General features: G+C 38.6%; 1 protein-coding gene across 1 annotated transcript in view; it reads right to left on the bottom strand.

Annotated features, from left to right (window-relative positions):
* The window catches only part of LOC125838326 (protein CHROMATIN REMODELING 20), a 68,649-nt gene extending 41,446 nt beyond the window's left edge, over positions 1–27,203 (bottom strand). The window contains exons 1-8 of the mRNA XM_049517387.1: positions 26,942–27,203; positions 26,788–26,850; positions 26,597–26,692; positions 26,396–26,488; positions 22,257–22,447; positions 21,915–22,167; positions 13,413–13,526; positions 13,070–13,153 (exon numbers count right to left, since the gene is read on the bottom strand). Of these exons, the coding sequence (XP_049373344.1) occupies positions 13,070–13,153; positions 13,413–13,526; positions 21,915–22,167; positions 22,257–22,447; positions 26,396–26,488; positions 26,597–26,692; positions 26,788–26,850; positions 26,942–27,097 (1,050 nt within the window). The 5' untranslated portion in view covers positions 27,098–27,203. The remainder of the gene's footprint in view (positions 1–13,069; positions 13,154–13,412; positions 13,527–21,914; positions 22,168–22,256; positions 22,448–26,395; positions 26,489–26,596; positions 26,693–26,787; positions 26,851–26,941) is intronic.
* Positions 27,204–27,791: the final 588 nt, after the last annotated feature.

Raw genomic sequence — 27,791 nt, 5'->3', positions numbered from 1 at the left:
CAGTCAGAAGGTGGAAGAAAAAAGATGATTTCACAGAGATCTACTGCGCAAGGAATTTTAACAAATACGGAAGATACATCAGCCTGATAAATGTTAGAGGTAAAAGAAGGGCAGTCATTATAGTCCCTGAATTATCTTTTAACTCAGGATGGTCAGGTATTGCAGAGAAGATTGGAAGATTCATCCATAGTTACAAGCGTGTGGGGAATCTAGAGACACATAGATTGGTTGATAGCAATATTCCCTATGTGGATATGCTAAAGAGCAGCAAATGGACTAATAAGGGGAGGAAGGACATGCCAGAAAAGATAATAAAGAGGGGGGGCAGAATCTGCATTAATAGAGATGCAAACATCCAAAGAGAGGTACTGAAGAAGAGTTTGGTGGGCGAATTTATGACTAGTAAAGGCGAGGCACCTACCTTGACAGAGGTGAGAGGATGGGCAAGTAGTTTATGGAAAAAAGTCCATGGCCTGAACATTTATGATATGGGGGAAAGTTTTTTCCTTTTCGAATTTGCATCCAAGGTAACAGCGGAACAAGTAGTCGAAGGGGATTGGGTATGGAGAAACTTGCCAGTGAAAATGCAGTGGTGGAGTCCAACAGTGTGTGCGTCAGCAGGGGGAGATAGAACCAATGCAATTTGGATCAGGGTGGTGGGTCTGCCGTTACACTTCTGGGAGCACCACACCTTCAAAGCTATTGGGGACTTTTGTGGGGGGTGGATAGAAACAGAAGAAGAAACCCAACTGCGAAATCATCTTAAATGGGCGAGAATCAAAATCAAAGGAAACGGGTCTGACGTGCCAAAGGAAGTGACAATAGATGATGGTGCTTTTCTCTACACGATGCAGGTGTGGACGGAAGCACCGGCGAGGGTGACCGTCGGAGAAAACAACAGTGAGAAGGGTTTTACCCAGCGGTCTCCCATCTATGGACCAAAGGTTTTTGTAGAGGACTCTGAAGTGTTAAGAGGAGCAGCAGATAAAGCTGTCCAGCCACGTGCAATGGCAGAGACACGTGGGGAGAATTTTAGAACCCCAAATGTTGACTTGGGCTTGAGGGTTTCTAGCAATAAAAGTTTAAATGCAGACTTGGGATTTAGGGTTTCTGGCAGCAAAAGCTTACTTGCAACTTTGGGCCAAATGGGCCAACTGGGCCAATTTAGCCCAAACAGTTCAGGAAAAAATAAAGAAGTGGCACATGACAGGCACATGCCTTTTAATGAGGGCTTGAATGAAATTAAAATATTGGCATCTCAATTCCTAGAAGCTTTAAGCCACTCGGAGTCCTCATCGAAGCTTCCACAAGTTGAAAATTCTACGGAGAAAGGACTCACTCCAATGGAGATACAAGGGGAAAAATCAGATATTCACCAAGAGACGGCTTCGCAGAATATGATTGACGAAAGCGGGGTTATGCAATTGCAGGAGAAAGGGGACTGTTCGAGGGAGACAGATGCTGGCTGTGAAGAACAAAACATGCAAATCCAACAAATCCATGATGTTGAACCAGTAGCTTCGAACACTCCTAGAAAAAATAATGGAGAGGTCGAAATCCAGCAAATCCACGATGCTGAGCCGCTATCCATACAAAGTCCTGGAGTCCAGACAGACGCTGAGGTCGAAGCATCCCAATTGGATAAGTTCACATATTCTGGAACTTAGCAGAACTTACGGAGTGGCGTTTGAAGGTTTTAGGGGAGAAACACATGCATTACTAATGAAGCTCGATGAAAGAAAGAGGGGGATGGAGAAGAAAGGGGAAAATAGTGAAGCAACAACCTCTCGACAGAGAGGAATTGGCAAGAATGAGCTGAAGAAGTTGCAGTCAGATTTGAATCAGGAAGTCGAAGGTGTAAGAAACAGAGGGAGAGTCCAGCCACTATTTCTCAAATGAAAGTAAATATATTATCATGGAATGTTAGGGGGATTAACAAGATTTCAATAAGGAATCTGGTTAAGAGCTCTCTACTTAAATGGAGAGCTGATGTTTACTGCTTTCAGGAGACAAAAATCAGCAAGGATGTAGACAGGATTGCCAAACAATTGTGGGCTAGTAGATGGATGAGGTGTGGGTATATCGAAGCCGATGGCAGCAGCGGGGGGGTCCTGATTATGTGGGACTCAAGAATTTGGGTGGGCAGTAGTGTAGAGGAAGGAAAATTCTCAATTACATACAAATTCGAAGCTGTCCAAGACGGGTTCTGCTGGTTTCTCACTGGTGTGTATGCTCCACACACTAGAACTGAAAAATTAGAATGCTGGGAAGAAATTGCTGCAGTTAGGGAGCTATGTGGAGGTCCGTGGGTCACTTGTGGGGACTTCAACACTGTTAGAACAATGGCTGAAAGGAGAGGATGCAGGAGAATAACCAATGTAATGACTGATTTCTCGAGGTGGATAGAGGATATGGAGTTACATGACCCTTGTCTAAGGGGTGGGAATTTCACATGGTTCAGAGGGCCTAACCAGCACAGTGCTGCTAGGCTGGATAGGTTTCTCTACTCAACTGAGTGGGATGAACAATTCAGAAACATTAGACAACAAATTATGCCTAGAGTTATATCTGACCACAGCCCCATTATGCTACAATGTGGTGACTGGGAACAAAGGAAGCCTTACTTCAAATTTGAAAACTGGTGGACTAATGTAGAGGGTTTCAAAGAGTTAATTCAGGACTGGTGGAATGGTTTTGTTGTGGAAGGATGCCCAGACTTCAAACTTAGCATGAAATTAAAGATGCTAAAGCAGAAACTCAAAGAATGGAGCGGTGTAACATTTGGGGAACTCATCAACAAGAAAAACAGGCTACTAAATGAGCTAGCTGAGATAGATCTGATTCAGAATGACAGAATGCTGACAGAGGATGAGATGATTATTAGAGCAACGATCCTAGTTGAGCTAGAAGAGTTAGCAAAGAATGAAGAGTCCAGGTGGAGACAGAAATCCAGAGTATTATGGCTAAAGCAAGGAGATAACAATACCAAGTTCTTTCAAAGAGTGGCAACAGCACATAGGAAATACAACACCATTGATAGACTGGTTATTAGCGGGGAGGAGAGTAAAGACCCGAAAGAAATCAAAGAGCATATAATAGATTTCTATAAGGTGTTATACACTGAATCAGAAAGCTGGAGGCCACCTTTTGCGATGATGAACTGCCCCAGAATAAGTCAAGAGGAGCAAGAGTGGATGCAGAGACCGTTCTCAGAAGAGGAAGTGGTACACATTCTAAAATTGTGTGATGGGGATAAAGCCCCTGGCCCAGATGGTTTCACTATGTGTTTCTTCAAGGAGTGCTGGGAGATCATAAAGGATGATGTGATGCAAACAATTCATAACTTCCATCAGAATGAAGTGTTTGAAAGATCCTTGAATGCCACTTTTTGTGGTATTAATCCCTAAGAAGTTTGGAGCAGAGGAACTCAAGGATTTTAGGCCAATAAGTCTGATTGGTGGAATGTACAAAATCATTGCTAAGTTGATCACTGAAAGAATGAAAACAGTTATGGGGAGACTGATTAACGAGTATCAAATGGCCTTCTTGAAGGATAGACAGATAACGGATGCTTCTTTATTGGCTAATGAGTTGGTGGATTCCAGGGTGAAGCAAAAGGTGCCAGGTATTCTATGCAAACTGGACATAGAGAAGGCATATGACCATGTGAACTGGAACTACCTATTTAAAGTTCTGAGTGACATGGGGTTTGGGAGGAAATGGGTGAATTGGATTAAGTTTTGTGTGTCAACAGTGAAGTTTTCAATCATTATAAATGGGAGTCCAGAAGGTTTCTTTCAATCACAAAGGGGACTGAGACAAGGAGATCCCATGTCCCCTTTCTTATTCCTTCTAGCAATGGAGGGACTCAACTACATGGTTAGAAAGGCTAATGAAGTGGGGTGGATAAGAGGCTTTGGTGCATATACTAACAGAGCTAATAACACGGAGATCACACATCTACTGTATGCAGACGACTCTCTTGTGTTCTGTGGTGCAGAAGTGTCACAAATTAGGCATCTGAGGGCAATACTAACCATATTTGAAGCCACTTCAGGTCTACATGTGAACTGGCAGAAGAGTTGCCTGTTCCCTGTTAATCAAGTCAATAATATGCGAGGCCTAGCCGACAACCTGGGCTGCCAAGTGGCCTTTCTTCCCACCAAATACTTGGGGATGCCCTTGGGAGCCAAGAACAAAGAATTGGAAGTATGGAGTGAAGTCTTGGAGAGAAGTGAAAGGAAGCTGACAAGGTGGAAGAGTCAATATTTATCTCTGGGAGGTAGAGTGACTCTCATAAAATCAGTTCTGGATGCCCTCCCAACATATATGCTAAGTCTTTTTCCACTACCAAAAAGTATTGGAAAGAAACTCAACAAGTTGAGAAGGGTGTTCCTTTGGCAAGGGAACAAAGAGAAACAAGGATACAACCTGGTTAAATGGGAAGAGGTGATAATGAGCAAAGCACAAGGAGGTCTGGGCATTAAGAACTTAAGTATTCAGAACACTAGTTTGCTGCAAAAATGGTTGTGGAGATTCTGTTGCGAGGATACAGCATTATGGAGGAGGTTCATAGCTGAGAAATATGGCCTACAGAGTAATTGGATAACTGAAGAGGTGAATGGCACTTTTGGGTGCTCAGTATGGAAAACTATTAGGAGAATGTGGACTGACTTCAATGCGCAGGTGACTTTCAGAGTGGGGAATGGCCTGAAGATCAGTTTCTGGAATGAGATCTGGTTAAGCGATGTGAAAATGAGGATACTCTTTCCTGACTTGTACATTATTAGCCTACAACAGAATGACACTATAGCGCAGATGTGGAGTCCTCAAGGCTGGAACCTTATGTTTAGAAGGGCTCTAAATGATTGGGAGGTTGAAAGAGTAGCAGACTTACTTCAGGCTTTGAACCTGTTCCTTGGCATCAATGCAGAGTCCGACAAACCAGTTTGGAAATTGCATAGTAGGGGAGTTTTTACAGTAAAGTCTTGTTACTGGGAAAGAAACACCAACCACTCTTTGACAACATTTTGGCCCTGGAAATTAATATGGAAGATTAAGATCCCTCTAAAAGTTGCTTGCTTCACTTGGTTGGTAATTAGAAGAGCTTGTCTAACCCACGAAGTGCTACAAAGAAGAGGTATACAGATCTGCTCAAGGTGCTATATGTGTGAACAAGAGGCTGAAGTAAATGGCCATTTATTTTTGCATTGCAAGATGGCTACAGATCTGTGGAACATGTTCATTTGTAGACTCGGGGTTAATTGGACAATGCCCAGAACCACTTTTGAGGTACTAACACACTGGCAAGGAATTGGGAAGAGAGGATCAAAGGAAGATTGGTGGAAAAATGTACCTGCTTGCATTTGGTGGACACTATGGAAAGAAAGAAATGGAAGGTGCTTCGAGGGGAGGTCAAGCAGCTCCCAGATGATCAAGATGAAATGCCTTAGTCTTTTGTTTTTTTGGTGTAAGCAAGATTTAGTGGGGAAGTAGATAGTGTAGTGGAGTTTATAGGCCAATTGTAAATTTTTGAAAATTTGTTTTTGGATTTGAGAATGATGGCACCCCCTGGGGGTTTGTAAATCCCTCCTCATCAATTTCTTGATGAGTTCTTTTGTGTGAATATAAAGTTACCTATTTCAAAAAAAAAAAAAAAAAAAAAAACAATTGGGAATTTGCTTATAGCTTGTCCTACGTAGATAGTTATGATATTTTTCAAATAAATAACACTCAACTTGATATTGACTGATTCTAAATTGTTGAACAAGCAAATGGTTAGCCTATGAACACGAGTTTGGGGCAAGGAAGCTAGTAATGTGAGAAGGCTCTTCTTTAGCTTGCCTTTTTCAACAATAACATGATTCGAAAATTGTTTTCCAGCATTAAATTTATTTATTGCATTGGGACTAGTAATATAAATGATCTGTCAATTAGCAAAAAAAGATTACTTTGACACATGAGTTCTGCTATAATGTAAAATTGTTGAATATTCGCATGAGATATCATTTATGGTTATTCTTCATTATTATGCTATGATCAAGACATCAAGTAATTTTGAAAAAATGCACATATACAAGTTGATGTGTATGTTTGTATCAAGTGTGTATATTGAGATACTTATAATGGGTAGCAACATTGCTAAACTACCATTATTTAACAACAGAGATTGTTAGGCCTAGTGCACAATGTTGATGATACAATGTTGTGCCTTCAGTTTTTTTTTGAAACTGGTAACTTTTTCTATATATGTTAGAATCCGAATCTTACAAGAGTTGTAGCAGTCCCATATTTACAAAGTACTACCTACATCTATGATTCTATGATCCTATGTCTATAATGAGTCTAAAACATCAATGATACAGACAGGATCATTTAAAAGTAACTGATTACACCAAAAACACAGTAGCAAGATGCAATTAAGCTTAATCTGTTGCATATTGTTCTCTATGCTCTCAAAACACCTAGAATTCCTCTCCTTCCATATTGTCCACCAAATGCTTGCTGGGACTTTCCTCCACCTGCCTCTATTCTTGGCCAACAACCCAGCTTGTTCCCAGCTTGTTAAGGCCTCGGTAATTTTCCCAGGCATGCTCCATGCTATTCCTCTGAGGTTCAAAAACAAAATCTCCATAGTTGTCCTGTGATTCTACAATGTAGGAATAGATGATTCACAGTTCCTGCCTGCTCCCCACACAAGAAGCACCTGGGGCTTAAAATTATCCCTCTTTTCATTAGGTTCTCTTGGGTAAACACTGCCTCCTTTGCCAAAAGCCACACAAAGCATGCCACTTTATATGGTATTTTGGTTTTCCAAATGTTCTTCCATGGCCAACTGTTTGGTTGTTGGTTGTGGTTCATTTTCCTGTACGCTTTGCTCACTTTGTATGTGCCTTTCTCATCTCCCTTCCACCATAGTTCATCTTCATCTGTTCCCAACCCACTGAATTGCTCAATCTTGTTGATGAAATCTGCCATTCTTAGTATTTCCCAATCATTGAATTGCCTTCTGAAGTTGAATCTCCATCCCTCTGTTGTCCATAATTCTGCCATGGTACTCTGTTGGTGTAGTACTAATGAGTAGATATCTGGAAATAACCTTTCTAAGTTGCCTTCTTCATGCCATTCATCTTTCCAGAACCTAGTTTTAGCCCCATTGTTCACCTTGATCTTGAAGAAGCACTTCAGTTCATTCCAGAGATCTCTGATGGATCTCCATAAGTTAACTCCAGAAGGAGTTGTAATTTCCTTAGTCATCCATCTGTCTTCCTCCTCATACTTAGCTTCTATGACTCTTCCCCATAGTGTCTCTTTATCATTGGCATACTTCCATAGCCATTTCATTCTGAGTGCCTTACTATGAATATCCAGATTCTTTATCCCCAAAGATTCAAACTTCTTGTCAATTATTAGAGATTCCCATTTGACCAAGTGGTAGCTTTTCCTGTCTTTATTTCCTTGCCACAAAAACTTCTTCCTGATTCTGTCTAGCCTACTAATGATTTTTGCTGGTATAGGGAACAAGGACATCATATAAGTTGGCAAGGAATCTAACACGGAGTTGATGAGGTTTAATCTACCCCCTAGTGATAAGTACTGTCTTTTCCAACTTGCCAATTTCTTCTCACATTTTTCAACCACATTGTTCTAGATTTCGTTAGACTTTGAGTTTGCTCCTAAAGGCATACCCAAGTACATTGTTGGCAGACTACCAATCTCTCCTCCCAGAATTGCATTTAGGGATTGCATGGTTGTGACCTCATTGATCGGATAAAGAAAGCTCTTTCCCCAATTGATGTGCAATCCTGACATCCTTTCAAAGAGAACCAATATCACCCTCAAAATTTTGATTTGTTCTTCATCTGCATCACAAAAAATGAGGGTATCATCTGCATACTGCAAATGAGTCACCTCCAGATTATCCCTTCCTTCTCTTGCTACATTGAAACCTCTCAACCACCCATTCACATTTGTTGTTTTGACCATGCTGTTGAGACCTTTCATTGCTAATAAAAATAAGAATGGTGACAAAGGATCACCTTGCCTTAGACCCTTTTGCGCCTTGAAGAACCCTGTTGGTGAGCCATTGATGATAATTGAAAAACTCACAGTGGATATGCAAAATTTTACCCACTTTATCCACTTTTGTCCAAACCCCATCCTATTTAGCACTCCCAATAGATAGGCCCAATTGACATGGTCATAGGCTTTCTCTATGTCAAGTTTGCAAAGAATCCCTGGTTTTCCTTGCTTCTGTCTGGATCCCACCACTGCTTCACTAGCTACCAAAACCGCATCCATGATTTGCCTTCCTTTAATAAAGGCCATTTGTTGTGAGTCCACCAGTTTTGCCATCACTCCTTTTAACCTCTCTGTGAGTACTTTAGAGAAGATTTTGTATATACTACCTATCAAACTTATTGGCCTGAAATCCTTTAGCTCTTTGGCACCTTTCTTCTTTGGAATGAGTGTAATAAAGGTAGCATTGAAGCTCCTTTCAAACATGTCCTTCTCATGAAAATTATTAAAAGCATTCATTATATCATATTTCACCACTTCCCAGCATTTGATAAAAAATCCCATGGTAAAACCATCAGGCCCTGGTGCCTTGTCTGTAGCGCACATCTTTAGACATCTCAACACCTCTTCTTCCTCAACTTCCTTGCATACTCTCCTTTTCCTCTAATAGAACTGGACAGTTTGGAAACTGGTAAGCGGGTCTCCAATGAACTGTTTCTGTATATAGGCTTTGATAAAATTCCACAATCTCCCCTTCAATTCTAGCATTCTCCTGAATTATTTCTCCTTGAACACAAAGTTGGTCTATACTGTTGTACCTTTTGTTAGCATTGGCAACTTTATGAAAAAACTTAGTATTCCTGTCCCCCTCCTTTAGCCATAGTGCCCTTGATCTTTGCCTCCAAGAAATTTCTTCTTTCTTGATCAACTCTTCATACTCAAGCAACAATTCACCTTTGTTTGTTGTCTCTTCATCTGTAAGCATTCTTATCCCAGCAAGCCAATTTCCTTAGCAAAGTGTTCCTTTGTGACCCAAGATTCCCCTGCTCACTTTTACTCCATTCTTTGAGTTTGTTCTTTAAAGCTTTCATCTTACAGGGAAGAATGTAATCAGGTCTTCCTTCATAGCTGAAGCTATTCCACCAACCTTTAATTCTGTCTATAAAACCCTCAGTACCCAACCACCAGTTTTCAAATTTAAAGTAACTCTTCTTTTTTTGCCAAGATCCCCCTTGTAGAGCAATAGGGGTGTGATCAGAAGTAATCCTTTGCAAGGGAATCTGATTCATATTATTGAAACTATCATCCCAATCTGCAGAGATCAACATCCTGTCAATTCTTGAAGCAGCTTCATGGAGGTCCCCCTTGAACCATGTGTATTTTGCATCTTCTAAGTGCAGGTCAATGAGATTCATATCTTCAATAAAATCTGAGAACTCCTTCATTCCCTTTGTTCTTCTGGTGCAGTTTCTTTTTTCAGAAATGTATCTGCATACATTAAAATCCCCACAGAGTGCACATGGCCCTTCTATAAGTCCCCTAACCGACCCTATTTCCTCCCAAACTAATCTCCTTTCTATATAACAATTTGGAGCATAAACTACTGTAACATGACAAAAGAAATTCTGGAGTTGAGCTTCAAACTTGCAAGTGAGAGTGTATGATCCTATTTCTAGAATCTCTCCCTTCCATACCCTGCTATCCCACAACATCAATATTCCCCCTCTTGTCCCACTAGCCTCCAAACAAGCAAAATCAACCCATCTACCCAATTGTTTAACTATTTCTGTCAAGTTCCCCTCCAATTTTGTTTCTTGAATGCATATGATGTCTGCATTCCAGCTACCCAACATACTCTTAACTAATCTTCTTTTGTCCCTACAATTTAATCCCCTCACATTCCATGAAACTAGTTTAATTTGCATCATATAGATTGTAAACTGTTTCTCCCCTTATTTCTTTCCCCACCGCTTTTGAATTTCACATCAAAAGCTACTAAACTCTTTAATTCCTGCTCCCCTTTGAATCTTGTTTTCCGGCACATTGCATTTGACTCCATTCCCCTTGCAATTCTACAACTGTCGACTTGTAATAGTAGTTCCAATGCTTCCTGCTCATGTCCCTGGAAATCTGCCCCCAACAATTTGCCTAATTTCAACAAGTTTTGTCACACCCACAGTGAGGTTTCCTTCTCTTTCTCTTTAATAAACAACTGAGGTTGAACACTCAATGGTTCTGCATCTTCAATGTCCCAATTTTCCTCTGTTTCTGTTGTGTTGTGCACCACGATGTCATTCCCATCACCTTCCTCTCGAGATACCTTCTCCCTCGAGTTCCTCTGATTTCCTAATTCTACCAAAACATTGGTAGAATCTTCTTCCCCGACCTCCTTTCTGATGGTTTCGACACTATCTGGTGGAGCCTCCTTGTCCATTGTACTTTGCATGGCTGGTCAATCAAAGCTTTGTTAGAAGGAGTCATTGATAGCCTCAATTAAAACTTCTGTTTGACAAGCACTTGGCTGAAGTGTTATGTCATTACTTATTACTTGGGCTGCAAGATCAGACCCATCTTTGAAATTAAATGAAGAAGTTTCTTTGGGCTTCTGGAATTGGCCCAAAAAATTTAAGTCATTTAAATTCAGCATGTGCTCCTCATGTGTTTCAATGGGACCACTGGATCCAGCTGTATAAAGTGAGACCCCCATGTGATCTCTGACACTCAAATCCTCAAGTAGGTGGGATTTCTGAACGGTTAGACTTTTACCACAGACAATCTCTTTCTTTGTCTTTTGGGTAAACTCATGGACTGGGTAATTACTTGTGTCATCTTCTCCAATGACTGCATTGTGCAACTCCGGCAGAAATTCAAATCTAGGTTTGTTTTCAACCCAAACCGTGATGACGAAAGTGATGCCATTGTGGATTATCGAGACTTCATTTGGCACACTTCTCCCTTCGTTAGCCACTAGAATTCTTGCCCACTTCAAATGGTTCCTGATTTCTGTCTCCTCTTCCTCCTCTTCTGTGGCTACCCAACCCCCGCAGATTTGACCAATTTCGTAGAAGACCTTGTGAGACCAGAGATTTAGTGGAACCCCGACTGCTCTAATCCATTTTGCTTTCTCAATAATGGATTTCGATGTGCATCCTACTGTCGGTGACCACCTTACAAGATTGAATTTCATATTCCTCCAGCTCCATTGACCTTTCAAAACTTGTTCAGCCATATGCTTGTTGGGAAATTCGAATAAAAATCTATCATCATACATCTCATATATATTGACCCCAAAGGTGTTTTTCCAGGCTAGGTTGGACCACTTCCTTATATCCGCCAATGTAGGTTTTTCTTTGCAATCCTGTTCTATACTACCAACCAAACATCTATTCAGTAGTCCTTCCCCTTAAGGGTCTGAAATTTCATCTATTTCTATTCTACCCTTCTTGCTTCTCACATCTGTTCGTGAATGGTCTTAGAAGGCCATTTACTTTCTTGTACAGCTTTAGCATAGGGGTAGTTGGTTTCTGTCAATCTTGGAGGGCCTACAATCTCTTGCGTTTTGGGGGCATTAATGAAGTTCTCAATCCTAAATGCAATATCACACCAACCTGCATTTATGACAGTTTCCGGTAAAATCAAGACTGATCTTCCTCCTCTATTTAGTGACAGAATGCTCATAAATCTTCCATACTCATTCTGTTTCCTTGTACTAAAATGTTCAGCATCTTTCTCTGTAATTTTCCATCTCCTCACTACCTTCTTCTGGTCCTTAGAAGCTTCTTTGAGTGTGAAGCAAATCCACTCCATGATCTTGCTGCTTATCGAGGTTCTCCTCATAAGTCTGCGACCCCTTTCTACCCATTCGTATCAGGTTGAGTTTCCGGAGTTCCATCTCGTAATTGAAATAAATCCTATTCTTGTCCATTGCTAGAATAGCGAATCACCACCATACTGGTTTAGAAGAGAAGAAAAGGCAAGGGGATAGCTAAATCAGAAGGAAATAGCTTAAGGAGAGAAAGAAAGCTGGCTGTTTCCGGCAAGCTGCCACTGGAACGTGGTCAAAAAAAGAGGGTCTCTCTCTCCTAAGAAGTAGGAGAGAGAATGTTTTTGGGGAGTGTGCCTGAGAGCATTTTATGTAAAGATATTTTGGTTTATTTGCAAGCTTTAGTTATGTGCCTTCAGTTTTAAGAGGACAAGAACTAGCAACTAGTGTTGTACGCACCAAGACTTAACTAGACAGCTACATTGACGACTACAGTGACAGTGGCCTTGGCTTGTAACTTGAGATGTAAAACTATTTTAATGAAACTGCAAGTATTACTTGTGTTAATTAATATGTAATGTCAACTTTTACCCCATGTTACTTTGATTTGGAAGGAGCGTGTTTTTCATATTGTATATGTATGTATATACTAGTCCCTGACAAAACGGCTATGGTTAAGCTATCCACTCACCTGCCGGCGTGACTAACCTCCTCTTCTCATTATTTACAGATTCCCCAGCTAATGTGGGTACTACCCCAAACTTGTGACCGCTAGTAGAGAGTTAGTTCCCTCAGAGTAAGCCTCACACTTGCTACGCATGGGCAGTATATTTTTATTATTTTGTTAGACCTTTCCATTTTATAATTTTTGGAATTTCTGGAGTTATGCTTTCACTAGTCAGTCTTGAAGATTCAGAATTGATTATACAAGTCTGGTTTTTGTTGATTATTGAAAAACAATTGTTATTGCCATTGATTTGTGTTGTGGGAATAAATGGCTGATAACACGATGGGAATGCTCTGGGTACAGAGGACACTATCGGACTTTTGTTGTGAATATGGGTAGGCTGGCTAGGTGAGCAAAGCTTAAGCACCATTCATGGCACAAAAATTGGGTGGCGATGTGAAGTCTGTCGGCTTCCTCCATGGAAGTAGTGAATTTCCAGAGGTCAGATATTTTGCTCATAATAGTTCACACTCAAGTGCAATGGTTCATGCCCTTCACAGATGATACACTTCTAGAAACTTATTAGAAGCTAAAAAGATGGTTTAAAGCATGCTAATTACCAATTTCTGTCTGTTCTTGTGTCTTCTCTGTTTTAAACATCTCCTAAGCTTCAGATCAATTTTTAGATCATCTTCCTCTTTAACCTGGAAGACAGAGAAGTAAAAAAAGAATTGTTAACAATGGAATCAACAGCCCAGAGACAACACCAGAAGTTACCTCTCATCAGCTGAAAATTTGAAATAAGACACAAACATACATTGGACTCTTTAAAAGAAAAAGGAAAGAATATGTTTGGAGAAAAAAAGATATTACGAAAAAAAAAATGCAATGATCCGGCTCCATATTTTCAAGAAATGAAGTATCAATGTCAAAGAAAAGAACTAGAATATACCATGCACAGACCTTCTTAAACTTCCTCTTCTGCTCTTCAGAAAGATTTAACTCTCTTTCATTTGCAATGGCATCCGCAACAAACGGATCACCAGAACTGTCTTCAATATCATCAATCTCCTCAACCTGAGATTGGATTGCATATAAGATAACTGATACTTTTTAAGTAGTCTCCTAGACAAATTAAACAAAGATCCTCTGAAGTAAACAACGGCATATAGGAAACACAGTACTGTCATAATGCGGCAAAAAGTTTCTCGAACATAGAATACCATGTGAATATTTTTTGTGATCAAGAATACCATTGTAAGTTTACAGTATACTTGTTGTAACACTGGTATGAATCAGGAAATAATTTCATAAAATGCCCACTTGACAATTATGAAAAGCAAAGGGCAAAAGCACATTAGCACCAAGCATCCATCCCAAAGTAAATAGAATAACTTCAAAGAAAAAATACAAATTTTAGAAAATTCACAGATTAAATGGACATCATTTGCCTTGTTATAGATTATACTCCCTCTGTCCCAATTTATGTGGTACTTTTCGGATTTCGAGATTCAAACAAGTCTATCTTTGACCATAAATTTTTCATATATCTTTTCAATATTTTGAATTGTTAATTATGGTGACTTATAGTACTTTTTACGTAGTTTATAAATATATACAAATTTCATTTCAAAAAATCTGAAGATTCCATGCGTAAATTCCTGGTCAAACTTAAATTGTTTTGGCTCTCGAAAAACGAAAAGTGTCACATAAATTGGGACAGAGGGAGTATTTCGTTATTCTTTTAAGGATCATTGACTGGTGAACAAGTTATACTAGGATTAGAATGTGGGGATTAAATAATGGCAGTATTATTTAACGGAAACGTTTTTATTGGTAGATGTTTGGTTCATTGGAGTAAAACTGGATATACCGGATACAATATAGAACATGTGTTTGGTTTTACAAAAGAGTAGACATTAGACAAACTTGGCTTCCTTGAGAGACTTTGTAGAAGTGCTTTGGAAAAGAGCATTGTTGTTATTTATTGTTGTTTTTTTTATGATGTTATTTTTTGTTGTTTTATCCAAGATTAGTTCAGTGAGATTGTATTTTGTGGTACAGATAGTACTAGGATTGCTTATACCAGAATAAAAAACTTAACCAAACGCATGAAACAAATAATCCCACATTCTATCCCGGAAATGTTATCCCTTATCCACATAAAGCAAACGGCTGCTTAGCATTCAATCTTTACTTGCTTTATGATAAAAGTGAACAACCCCTCAAGAGTCCTATTTTAAATCCTTTTCTACAATCTATTACCCTGTTTTCTGCACCACTATCTTTCTGAGACTCTCAAGTTCAGGAGAAATATATTACAACAAAACATCTACTACTACGCCTCAATCGCAAGCAAGTTGGGGTTGGCTATATGAATCCTTACTGTTTCGTCACTAAAAAATTAGCTTATCTGACACTAAAAGTTCTCTATATCTCAACTAGCATATAAAACTCTGACAAGACCAAAAGGCTCCAAGTGAACATTGGACCTTAAGTAAATGTACTAACATGAATGGACCAAAAGTCTCCTACTGAACATTGGAGCTAAAGCAAACATACTATCATAACTAAAACGTAATCCCAACTAACTAGAATAGCTATATAGATCTTTTACTTTCACTATGCTCTATTTTAAGCTAGATCCACATGGATTACAAGAGATGGTGGGTCCTTCATGAAAATTTGTTTCCATATTTTAGGTCTAACCTGTCCCTTTCTAACACATTTAATTTTCATTATTTCACCTCTACAAAAACAATGCATCCAGAGGTTGACGTAAGACATGACCAAATCAATTTAAGCAACACTCACTTTCTCCTCTACATGTGCTACTTACAGCTGTTGCAGAATGTGGTCATTTTAAGCCTTATCTTGTAATGACCATACATCTATATTAATATTCACATTTTTGTGACACTCATCTTGTGGGTATTTGAACTTTATAAAACCAATATTCACTAGCAAAACATTGTTGGTCTTATCTGTGTATTACATAGCACTCTTGTACCATCCTATTTTACTTGTGTAATATCTTCATCTTGGAACATCAAGCCTAGGTATCTGAATTAGTTTGCATTTAGGCACCGCAGCTTCGGGCTTGTCTCGCAACAAATTACTTTTCTTATCCTGACTAAACTTGCAGTGCATATAGTTTTACTTCTACCTATTCTAAACCTTTGCTCTCTTTAGTACATCTCCATATTTGAGTTATTGGTTAACAATCTTTCTAGTTTTGCCAATAAGCACAATATCGTTTGAATCTCATCTTGTATATTATTAGCTAGGTCATACATAACTAGGATACCCAAGTATGAGCTAAATGTCAACACTCTAACTAGCATCGTCAATTAGCACAATATCATCTGCAAGTACCATAGGCCATGTAATCTAATACTGTGTATTGTTAGTTAGCTCAATCATAACTAGGGTAAATACAAGATGATCCCAGTTTAAATCAACAATTATGGCAACTCATGTATACCTTCTACCACTATTCTCTACACTATGACGGTTCCTTTGTACATACCTTTTATGGCATTTAGGGAATGAGTCGAATAAACTCGTTACTTAGATAGAGTTTTGGTTGGTCTTTTTTAATTATTTTTTTGATACAGTTCAATTTGATCTTCTGAAGATCACAACTTTTGCTCTCAAAACATCTAGCATTTCTCTCTCTCCAAACTGTCCACCAGATACAGGCTGGGACAATCTTCCATCCATCTCTGTCTGAAGCTCCCCCACCTACCTCTTCCCAACTGTAGAGAAGGTGGGTGATTCTGTTAGGCATAGTCCAAACAACACCCCTGAGGCTGATAAAAATCCTCCAAAGTTGGGTTGTTATCCTGCACTATAAAAATAGATGGCCAACTGTCTCAACCTCTTCTCCACACAAATAGCATCTCGAGCACATAGAGAACTTCCTCTTATTGAGATTTTCTTGTGTCAGGACTGCTTCTCTTGCCAGTAACCAAGTAAAGCATGCCACCTTGAAAGGGGTTTTTGTTTTCCAGATCTGTTTCCATGGCCAATTTGGTGGTTGTTGGCCACCTTTGTTCAAAAACTTGTATGCTGAGTTCACCTTATACATGCCTTTGTTGTCTTTGTTCCACCATAATCTATCAACCTCATTCTTTGTCCCTTTGAACTCTGCCAGAGCTCTGAAAATTCTGTCACAGTTTCAATTTCCCAATCAATAAAATTTCTTCTAAAATGGATGTTCCATCCTTTCTGTGGCCAACTGTCAGCTACACTCATTGTTGATGTACTGCCAAAACATACCGTTCAGGGAAAAGATTTTTTAAACTAGCATGTCCCAGCCAATTGTCCTCCCAGAATGAGGTCTTACTTCCATTGCCTACCCTCACAGCTGTGTTATTTCTCAAAAAAGGCCAAAGGATTCTGATAGACCTCCATAGACTTACACCATAGGGTGTAGATACCTCATTTGTCATCCATTTGTTCTCAACTCCATATATAGCTTTAATTACTTTGCCCCAGTATGCTTGAGGCTCTTGTGAGTATCTCCATAACCACTTCAGTCTAAGTGCCTTGCTTTGTATTTTCAGATTTCTTACTCCTAAGCCCCCTTGCTTCTTTCCCCAAAGAACCTCGTTCCATTTGACCAAGTGTCGAACAGTAGAGACATTTTCCTCACTCCCTTTCCAAAGAAAATCTCTCCTAATCTTTGTCTAAACTTTCTATCACTCCATCAGGGATGGGAAAGATAGACATCATATAGGTTGGGAGAGCAGAGATGTACTGAGATTTCCATCTAGTTTAACTTTTTCTCACACTTTTCAATCACCGAGTTCCAAATGCTCATGGCCTTTGACTTGGCACCTAGAGGCATACCTAGGTACATAGTAGGCAAGGAGCCTACTTCCCCTCCCAGAATTCCAGACAAAACCAGCATATTAGGGACTTCATTGATTGGGAATAGCTGGCTTTTCCTCCAGTTGATATGAAGTCCAGAAACTCCCTCAAAAAGCACTAAAATTGATCTCAGGATCAGTAACTGCCCTTCCTCAGCATCACAGAAGATTAAGGTATCATCAGCATACTGGAGATGTGTGGCTTCCATGTTGGCAGTTAAACTTGGGTTTTAGTTTGTGACTACCTCAAACCCTCTTTAGACATTCATTATTCCTAGCCACCTTTATCATGTAATTTAGACCCTCCATGGCTATGATAAAGAGAAAAGGAGACAAAGGATCACCCTGCCTCAAACCCCTGTTTGCAGGGAAAAAACCTTCAGGTGATCCATTGATAAGAATTGAGAATCTTCCGGTGGAGATGCAATATCTTACCCAGTGAACCCACTTCCTTCCAAAACCCATACATGAGAGCATTTTTAGCAAAAATTCCCAGTTTACATTGTCATATGCCTTCTCGATATCCAATTTGCACAAAATTCCTGTCTTTCCTTGATTAATTCTGGAATCTACACACCTCATTTGCAATTAGGATAGCATCTATTATTTGTCTGCTTTTTATGAAAGCCATCTGTTGGACATCTACCAACTTATCAATCACTCTCTTCAATCTTTCTGTCAACACCTTGGAAAGAAGCTTGTAGACACTACCTATGAGACTGATAGGTCTGAAATCTCTCAGTTCCTTAGCTCCATTCTTCTTTCGAATCAAAGCAATGTATGTGGCATTGAAACTTTTCTCAAAGACACCTTGAGAATGGAAGTTCTTAAAAGTTCCCATGATATCCCTTTTTACTACATCCCAGCATTTGATGTAAAACCCCATAGTGAAGCCATCTGGACCAGGAGCTTTGTCCATTGCACACATCTTCAAACATGAAAAAACCTCTTGTTCCTCAAACTCCCCTTGTAGAGCTTCTCTTTCCTCTTCTGTGATCATTGGACAATTGATCAAGCTAACTGAAGGTCTCCAACTTGTGTTTCTGAATATAACTTCTGATAGAACCCGACAATCTCCTCTCTGATTCTCACCGGATCCATCGCAGGTTCATCTTCAATCATCAGTTGGTCAATATTATTGCTTCTTTTATGCGCATTGGCCACTTTGTGGAAAAAAATTGGTATTTCTGTCTCCCTCTTGTAGCCAAAGTGCCCTTGATCTTTGTCTCCATGCTATCTCTTCATTTTTTAAGTGCTCTTCATAATCCATTAGAAGAGTTGCCTTCAAAGCTGCCTCTGATTCTGTTAAAATCCTATTCTCCATTACAGTATCTAGAATGGCTAACTCGTTTAATATTTGGACTTTCTGCATTCTTAGATTTCCAAGGCTCGTGTTGCTCCACTCCTTCAGTTTGCCTTTTAAAGCCTTCAATTTACATCCCAGGATGTAATCAGGCTTCCCATCGAAGACAAAAGACTCCCACCACCCTCTGACTCTTTCCACAAACCCTCAGTATTCAACCACCAGTTATCGAACTTGAAATAGGATTTGTTGTGATCCCAGACTCCACATTGTAGTGCAATTGGATTGTGATCTGAGCATAATTTCTGCAACACAACTTGTTTAATTTTGCTGAAGCTATCATCCCACTCCTTAGATATCAGAATCCTATCAATTCTAGAAGCAGAGCATTATTGTTGTCTCCTTTGAACCAGGTAAAACTCCCCCCTTCTAGTTGTAAATCCAAAAGATTATTGGAAAAGAGGGCACCTAGGTATTTTGTAGAAAGGGAAGGTGGAATCATCGAATGACGAAAAGAGGCAGTTCAGCAAGGAAGGAATGGGATCAAGGATGGCTTCTTTGTTGGCAGAACGAAAGGCTTTTATATAACTCTACCTATAACTATAAGAAAGGAAATTCCTTTTTCAAACTCTAATAAAACAAAAAAGACTTGTGGTAATTTTTTACAAACAAAAATAGTCAAATGCTTTGTTAAAAAAATCGTATCAAATTGATTATATAATTAAAAAAAAAACTAAAAATACATTAAAGAAATTATTAATTAACATAAATATATTAAAAGATTATTAATGAAAATCCCTTACAAGAAATATATTCATTTCTGAAAATGTCTGAACTTTACTGATGTCTTGAAGAGAAAAAACAGGTTCAGCTAACTTTTAACTTTCAGTAACTTTTTGTTGATTTAATGACAGGCCTACAATAACTTTTTATATTCTAACTTTGTTATACTCTTAATTGCTAGAGATAATCGAATTAAGGTTTTTCCCATATTAGTGTTTTTTTTCTTGTTTTTGAAAGTTGAAACCGGTAACTTCTGTGAATTAATAGATAGACAAACAGCACGTAGGCTGTACTAAAACCATATTTCCAAATGCACTTCAGCTATTAAAAGATAAACTGTCATAATGCTACTCAGAACATCAATAATATCAACAAATTCTTCTGAGTAGGTCTGCTTACACCAAAAAATAAAAAAAATCAAGAGACAATTCAACTTGATCTCATGCAAAGAGTTGCCCACAGCCTCAAAGCATCTAGAATTTCTTTCTTTCCAAATTGTCCACCAAACACTAGCTGGGACAGCTCTCCATTTGACCTGTCAATTCCATGAGAACCGGCTTCCTCCCAACTGTGTAGAACATCAAAGATCCATCCAGGCATTGTCCAAGATATTCCTGTTATGGTTAATGAACATTCTCCAAAGTTGTTTCGTAATTTTACAATGTAGGAATATTTGTGCTTCTTTTTTATTAGTATTCTTGTCGTTTCCTTGTTCTTTTACATATTATGTCTTAAATCATTTTCATACTTGCAAACTATCCACTGTCCCTTCAAGGAGTTCGTTCATATTAAAGGTGTAAATTGCCAACGACCAAACACAGGCTCCTCAAGCTTGCTCAACCCATAAGGTTTCAAGCTTGAACTGCTAGAATATGGATACAACCAATCCCAAGCCTCAAATTACCAATTTGAAGTTGAATGACATATAGGCCTATTTAACTTCAAAATTTTGTTTAATTACAATCTTTCTTCAATACCGCAATCAAGATATCCTATATCACTATCCAAATACTTCAAATAAAAGAGATTACATCGATAAAAACTGTAAAGCGCTTGGTTAGTTCTATACACCCAACATAATGCTAACTATAGGCATCATCTCTTTCATCTTAAGCTTCTGCACCTCTTACAATAATTGTCACTCCATTTCTACTCAACTTCTCAGCTCCTAATCTTACTCACTGTTTCATTGCATCCTTTTATAATAATGGTGGTGTCTGGGCTAGCTCGTAATGACTATAGATATATAATAACTCTGCCCATTTAGGATTAGGCAGAAGAAAAAGAAAACACCTTGACATTCTTTCATCAGTGCACCATCATTTCCTCCTCCCTTTGCACGTCATGATAACTCTACACACTAGCTTCTCATGCCTCCTTTACTGATGCAAAGTCCCCTATTAGCATCAACTTGTTTTCTTCTCCATCTCCTATATCTCTTAGAAGGTAGCTCTTTGAATTACAGAAGTGTAGCTATTATTCCGAGATTTTTATTCTTATTAGGAGTAGCTGGTCGGAGGATAATTAGTTTTGGTCTTTGTTCTACTTCAACCATGGTTGATTGAAAAACTATTATACCTTGGTTGGTCACCCTAATGGTGTTCTGTTCTTTTGTATCTTGAGCATGAGTTGTTTGTTCTTTTGTATCTTGAGCATGAGGTGTTCCCGTATAGCACCAAGTCAAGCTCAAACCTCAATAGAATTGGCTCAGTCAAGCTCAAGCCAGCTAAATTTTTTCTTGGTTTTTTCTTACTCGACTCAACTTGTTTACACCCCTAGACCCTACATGAGAAATCTGGGTCAAATCCTCCCTAACCAAGGATTTTGGAGCACATTAAATTTCTCACACTAACTACCCAAATTATTCAGCAATCTACATTTATTTTCCTTTCTCCCTCATTTCCTTTGACTGCACGCCATCAATGATTCCAGTCTATTCATAGATCTTTGCTCATATACCTTTGCGCTCAAGAGATGATAATTTCTTATATTGCTCAACAGAAAGGAAATTGTGATCAACGTTTCCTTCTTTTTTTGATAATTGTGGTGTCCGGGCCAGCTTTGGCAAACCTCAACTAATTCCACAGGTACCTGTCACCTCCCACAACCTCTTCTTAACCACTTCATTGACCACTAGGTCACACCCTTGGGTGCCAAGGTTTCCTTCTGCCATGTGGTGTTAAGTGGAAAGGGTCAGTGTCGGTAATGGAGATTTGTCACTTTGTCAGCCATTGGGTAGAAGAGGTCAAGAGGATATGGAAGAATGTAAGTCATGTTTCAGAGGCAACTTCAGTGAGATAGAGCGGTATCAAAATAATCAGTAGGAGAGGGCAAGGAAGATTGAAGGTCAAGTTTCAGACACAACTTCAGGGAGATATAGTGGTGCAATTGAGGCATGCAAGGCCAAAATTAACTAAAGAAGGTTAAACATGTATTAAAATGCAAAAACATGCAATAAGGCATGTCTCAACAAATCATAACGAAATATACATCAAATTGTTTTACCTCATCCACTCCAGGAAATTTTAGTCCCAGCTCAGCAGCTTGCTGTGGAGTACTAGCGAGGTAAACAAAGGCCCAATCTTTGCTGCCAAATGAAGTAGTACCCATAGATGATGAAGAGTTATCAGAGCATAATTTGCTAAAAGAGCCCCAATCTACACCGCTGCTCCCTCCCTGAGCCTCACTGCCATCATTCCCAGCAAGTTTTTTGGCCAAGAAACCACTGGCACCCTCCTCCAAGACCTTTCCATGTTTCCTGCCCCATAACAAAGCCAGTGGCCAAAGTCACAACACACACATTGTTTATCACTGAGTAACTGGAATAAGATAGGTGGAGTAACTTGCCTTCTTACAGGTCTGTGGATTTGAAAATACTTCTCAGCATCAGCAATTGCTCCAGTGAGGTCGCTTGTTAGCTCAGAACCAACCCACTGAGTCCTATTTCTCCATGCTTCAGTGCAGCAACCGTGAGGAGCCTGACTCTCTATCCACTTATAGAGACTAGGGAGTTCAATTCCAGCACCATCCAGTTGTTCCTAATCATATCAGCATGTTAAAGTTAATTAAGTAGAATTGGGAACTAAGAGCTACAAAAATCAAGCATACTAACACCACGACATAACAAAAAAAATTATATCACATAGTAAAAAGAAAAAGCTATTGTATTTCCTTTTCTTACTGATTTTTGTTATGTTTTACTTGAGCCGGGGGTCCATCAAAAACAGCCTCTCTACCTTCACACGGTAGGGGTAAGGTTTGCGGCCGTACACACTACCCTCCCCAGATTCCACTTGTGGGATTACACTGGGTTAGTTGTAGTTGTTGTTGTTGTAAAAAAAATGAAGTGGAGTATATGATCGACATAACAGTTCAAAGTGGCTCCAGTTATATATGGAAAAGATATGTACCAAGTGAACTCAATGAAATTTGGGTTAAGCAAGAATTTGCTTGGAGATATTAAGGAAAAACATAGCAGAGAGGAACTACACCATCTATAACATGGACAAAGAAAAAAGAAATGGTAAATAAAGAATCTGCACATCCAATGCAAAAGCAATCCCACCATGAACCAGCAACAACTGCATTGCTTTTTCTCTATATTAATAATTCAGTCTCCTGGTTTATTTCCTTTCGAAGGGCCTATATCTACTACCAAACTAGTGGTTTACATGCATAAAGTACAAAAAAGTGACAAGTCCCTGGGGCTTAAAGCGAAGAAAAAAAAAAGTGAAGCACACAATTACCCATACGAATTTAGTATTATAAAATAGAAGTGCAATTAAAAGCTATTTTAAAATCCAATGTACAAACATGTCAATATTAATCCAATTTCTCAAAACTGTGATTCAATGAACCCCCTACTTTTGCGTCTTTATTTGAAATGCACACTTCTGTAAAACCAATGGCTTCACCCCTGAAGTGATAAACCTTTGCTTCGCATCACTTCAACACATTAAGCAACGAAAATGATGGTGTTTAATAACACTAACCAAAATATAGGACAGTACAGGCAAAAGGAGCAAACAAAACTGCAAACTCGAAATACAATGGGTGTCCTACAAAATTGTGTGAACATAGTTTGTATTATTAAGGTCATGAAAACCAACTAACAAATTGCACACCTATTACATCGTGGAAGAGAGAAATCATGACTAATAAATGCTTGTTAGATTAATTGAGAAGTGTGAAATTTCAAACTGATTGTTGATATGGCATTCCTCTTAAGCATCAGTAGGACATACAAAATGTCAACACTGGAGATAATCCAATGTCACTTTGTCCTTCAAAGATCTGATAATTTGAATAGTTGAATTTCAGAGGTATAAACATCCATCAAGATAATGAAAAGGCACTCAGTTTCTTGTGATAAGAATTAAATGAACTTCCACCATGATGAATGCTCAAGTTACTTTTTAAAGAGAAGAGAAAACAATGAATGTTAAAGTTAATGAAACACCAATAGTAAAGACAAAACGGTATTTTTCTATTGCAAGGAAAGAAACTAGATTTCATATGGCTGAAAGAAAAGCTATCATTACAATATTCACAATTTACATCCTTTCTAAGTATATCCTCTTTCCTTATGTTATTAAACATATGTACTAGTTTGTGATAAGTCAAACTCTCTTTATCTCTCACTGACATTCCCCAAATCAATGACATAACTCAACTCTCCCCTGTTCTCAACTCTTTTAACCTAACAATTAGACATCACATATCATGAAACAGCAAAGGAAACTTGTTTTCTTGAATTGACTAGCTCTATTTCATTTGAACTCAAAACAGCTATAGATTGAAACAAACACTGAATGACATCCGCCAAATCAATGCATTACAGAACTCAATTCTGCCCTGTTCTCCATCCTTTTTACCAAACAATTAGATATCAGATATCATGAAACAACACAGGGAACTCTCTTTTTTCATCAACTACTCAATTTTCTTTAACTCAAAATAGCTACAAACTGAAACGAACACTGACCAACAGCCCCCAAATCAATGCGATACAAAACTCAATTGTCCCCTGTTCCCAATTGCTTTACACTAAACAATTAGATACTTGGGACTTCCATGTTGGAGGTCTCAAGTTCGAAACCTCGTGCCAGCAAAAGCAAGGGGTTTGCCTTCTGGGTTGAGCTCATCGCATCCAGGCTTGCCTAGTGCGGGTTACCTCTTCTGTGTTGTTTGCGAGCTATTGCATAGGAGCGGGGGTTTACCCCGTGCGTACCCAAAGGGTAGCGGCTATGGGTTTCCCTTGTCATCCAAAAAAGGAAAGAGAACTCCAATTTTTTCAATTGATTAGATCAATTTCCTTTGAACCCAAAAGAGCAGCAGATTTTTTTGGTAACCGAATTGCTATGTATAACTTTATCCTAGATGATTTATTTCTTTTCCCAATGAAGTGCACCGTAGCTTAATAGCCAACAGCATATGGGACAACGGACATGAAATGTTAAAATAGTATATAGGTAATATGGAAGTGAATCCTTGTATGATGAGCAAAATCAGTGTATTTATTGAATAGCCTGAGATTCCAAATTAGGGTACAGCAAAATCCGTACGTTTTGTAGCTTAGCTTTGGCCCTTCCAATCAGTGTATAATGAGCCAAACAGCATCTACTTGGTAATATGAGATTCTAAAAAAGGCCCACCAAATACATTAAGTAACTAACTCTAGCTTCCGTGCCTTTTCCAGCTTATAAGATGTGTGGATAATAAATTGTTAGGTCAATTGGGTGTTACCATGTCATATAAGTAGCAAGAAAACTGCACTTGATAAAAGACCTTTTGCTGACCAATTAATTATGGAGGCATTGACGGTCAAACTAATGCAAACATTCCACAACATAAACAATGATTGAACATACTCTCTTCCGGTTGGTTCATCTGTTCTCATCTACTGACTTCACCAGTTCTTTTATATGTGAAAAGAAATTGAAATGACTTCACCAGTTTTCTATGCCTTGTGAAGCAGTTTCATCGAGAGTTGTTCCTGTACGAATTTGTCTCTTTTGCCTTCTATATAAATTTGTTATAAGTTTTTGTTATCTAATTTCGGAAACTACCCAAATGAACCCCAAAACCTGGGGCTACAGTAAGTCTACCGAAACCAGTTGCATCTCCTAAACCTGACAGCATTAGCCAAGTTTAACTTTAGCATGAAACTCATAAACAAAATATCAACTGCCACTTCCAAGTAGTTGAGAAATTAATTGACTGCCTCCAAAAGGGGTGATCTAACGGTCGAACAGTTGGAGTGACAACAAGGGGAAGTAGGTAACTAAGAACCATGATTCAAATTCAGTAGAAAAGACATTAGGTGAGTTCTTCCTGTTGACCTAAGCATTGTGGGCAAAGTTACTCAACCCCTATGCAGGTGGGGTTCAAATTCAGTGGAGAAGATACTAGGTGAATACTTCCTAATTGCACCCTGGCATAATGGTCAATGAAGTGGGTTATAACCATGAGGTCGGAGGTTCAAATCCCATAAGACAAAAACACTAGGTGATTTCTTCCCAACTGATTATTAGTCGAGGTGCGCACAAGCTGGACCAAACACCACGGTTATCAAAAAAAAGAAAACTCTTCCTATGCTAGTGCGAGGTACAAGGTACTTGTGCCTCTCTACCCTACCGCTTCTTCTCTACCCCTCTACTTTCACTACTATTATTATTGCTATTATTTAAAAATGTTGCTACATCTTCTATCAATTTAACTAAAAGCAAATGATATCCTTTTGCGCCCTTGTTTTCATGAAGTTCAACCTTGAGTACATTGCCCAATACATTAGTGTAAACTAAACATCCTCGAGCATGCTTTTATCAGGAACTCGCAAGAAAAAGATACCCCTTTTTTGTTCATCCAGAGCTTCGAGAAAACAAAGCAGGTGAAGCTCCTTTAATTTGCAGTCATCTCTCAAAGCTGATTTAATTCATAAAGATAAAATCAACAAACTCATTTGACAGATAAAGAATAATTCATACCAACAAATGAGCACTTTCAGTCTCCAGTTCATCGAGAACAGTTTCCCACTCCTCTTTGAAGGTTGCCATTTCATCAGCTACAGCATTTTCCAACTGAAATGACCAAATTTCAAAGTAAATGATAAGGGGGTTAATAGTTTTATATAATTGCAGAAAATTAAATCAAACCAAAAAAAAAAAGGAAGGAAGCCCAAAATGCACCTCATCTCCTTTAAGAGTTTGTGACAACTCTTCTCTAACATCAGCCTCCACTTTAGAGACTGACTCTTCTTCTAAAGCCTCTTGAGCCTCTGCAGCCTATAACAATCATAACCCCAAAAAAAAAAAAAACTAAAACAAGTGCAACCCACAAAATTCAATGTTAAACCAAAAAAACAAATAGAATTCCATACCTTACTCTCAGTTTCTAAAAGCTCAGCAATGAGCTCTTCAATTTCCTTATCAGTTAAGGGTTCCTACAAACCAAATCAAAAAATAAAATAGTGGGCCGGTAACCAAAAATTAAAAAAAAAAATGAAACAACGAAATGGGCCGGTAATGTTTAACCTCAGGTAGCGATTGTTGATTGTTATCATCATTGTCATCCATTATAGGATCATCTGAATCATCATCGTTAATAAACGAATCATCAGAAGGAGCAGAAGAAGCCTTTTCTACATCTTCTTCTTCCATTTCAATGTGTTTTTCTTCTTCATCCTCCATCTCCCCTCTTTGTGTGTGTGTACGAACTTGGTTTTGAAAATCGAAACGAAACCAAGGGAAGAACAGTTCTTGGTTACTGGGATTTGGCGGAGCCTCGAAAGTAGAGTATATAAGAATGGAAGAAAACGGGGTTTTTGGTAAAGATGATTTGGACAGTGACGACGCCGTTCCAATCGATATTTAGCGGTTCTACTACTCTAGTTCTACCCTACATGTGGATCCGGTTACTTTCCACTTACATGTACACGTGTACACTACTCAAATATTAGACAAATAGTGATTTTTTTACCAAATTAAGCCATATTATATAAAGCAATTTATTAAATAATTATATTTTAAGAAAAAATTACAAAACTAGAAATTTATTAAATGTATTTTCCAGTAATATTTTAGGTTCTATTTTATTTAAAAATTTCAAGAGGCAAAATCTGACAGAGTTGACGGCGTTGAAGAGGGTGTTTGATTGACTTAAAAGTTGGTCAAATCTACTTTTAAATCAGCTTTTGACTTCTGCAAGTGTTTCGCAAATATAAAAAATAATTTAAAATACGTCAAAAATGATTTAAAATAAGTTGGGAAGTGTTTGGCAAGGTGTAAAATGATTTAAAATAAGTTTTAAATGACTTTAAATAAGTCAAAAAATCAAAAGTAGGTCTCCCCCTGCTTTTTATTTTTTGACTTAAAAGTCATTTCA

Source organism: Solanum verrucosum, unplaced genomic scaffold, assembly GCF_900185275.1.
Source record: "Solanum verrucosum unplaced genomic scaffold, falcon-dt-bn FXZP01000150.1, whole genome shotgun sequence".
Lineage (NCBI taxonomy): Eukaryota > Viridiplantae > Streptophyta > Magnoliopsida > Solanales > Solanaceae > Solanum > Solanum verrucosum.
The sequence above is the reverse complement of the archived record's forward strand: the minus strand, read 5'-3'. Positions and strand labels throughout refer to the sequence as shown.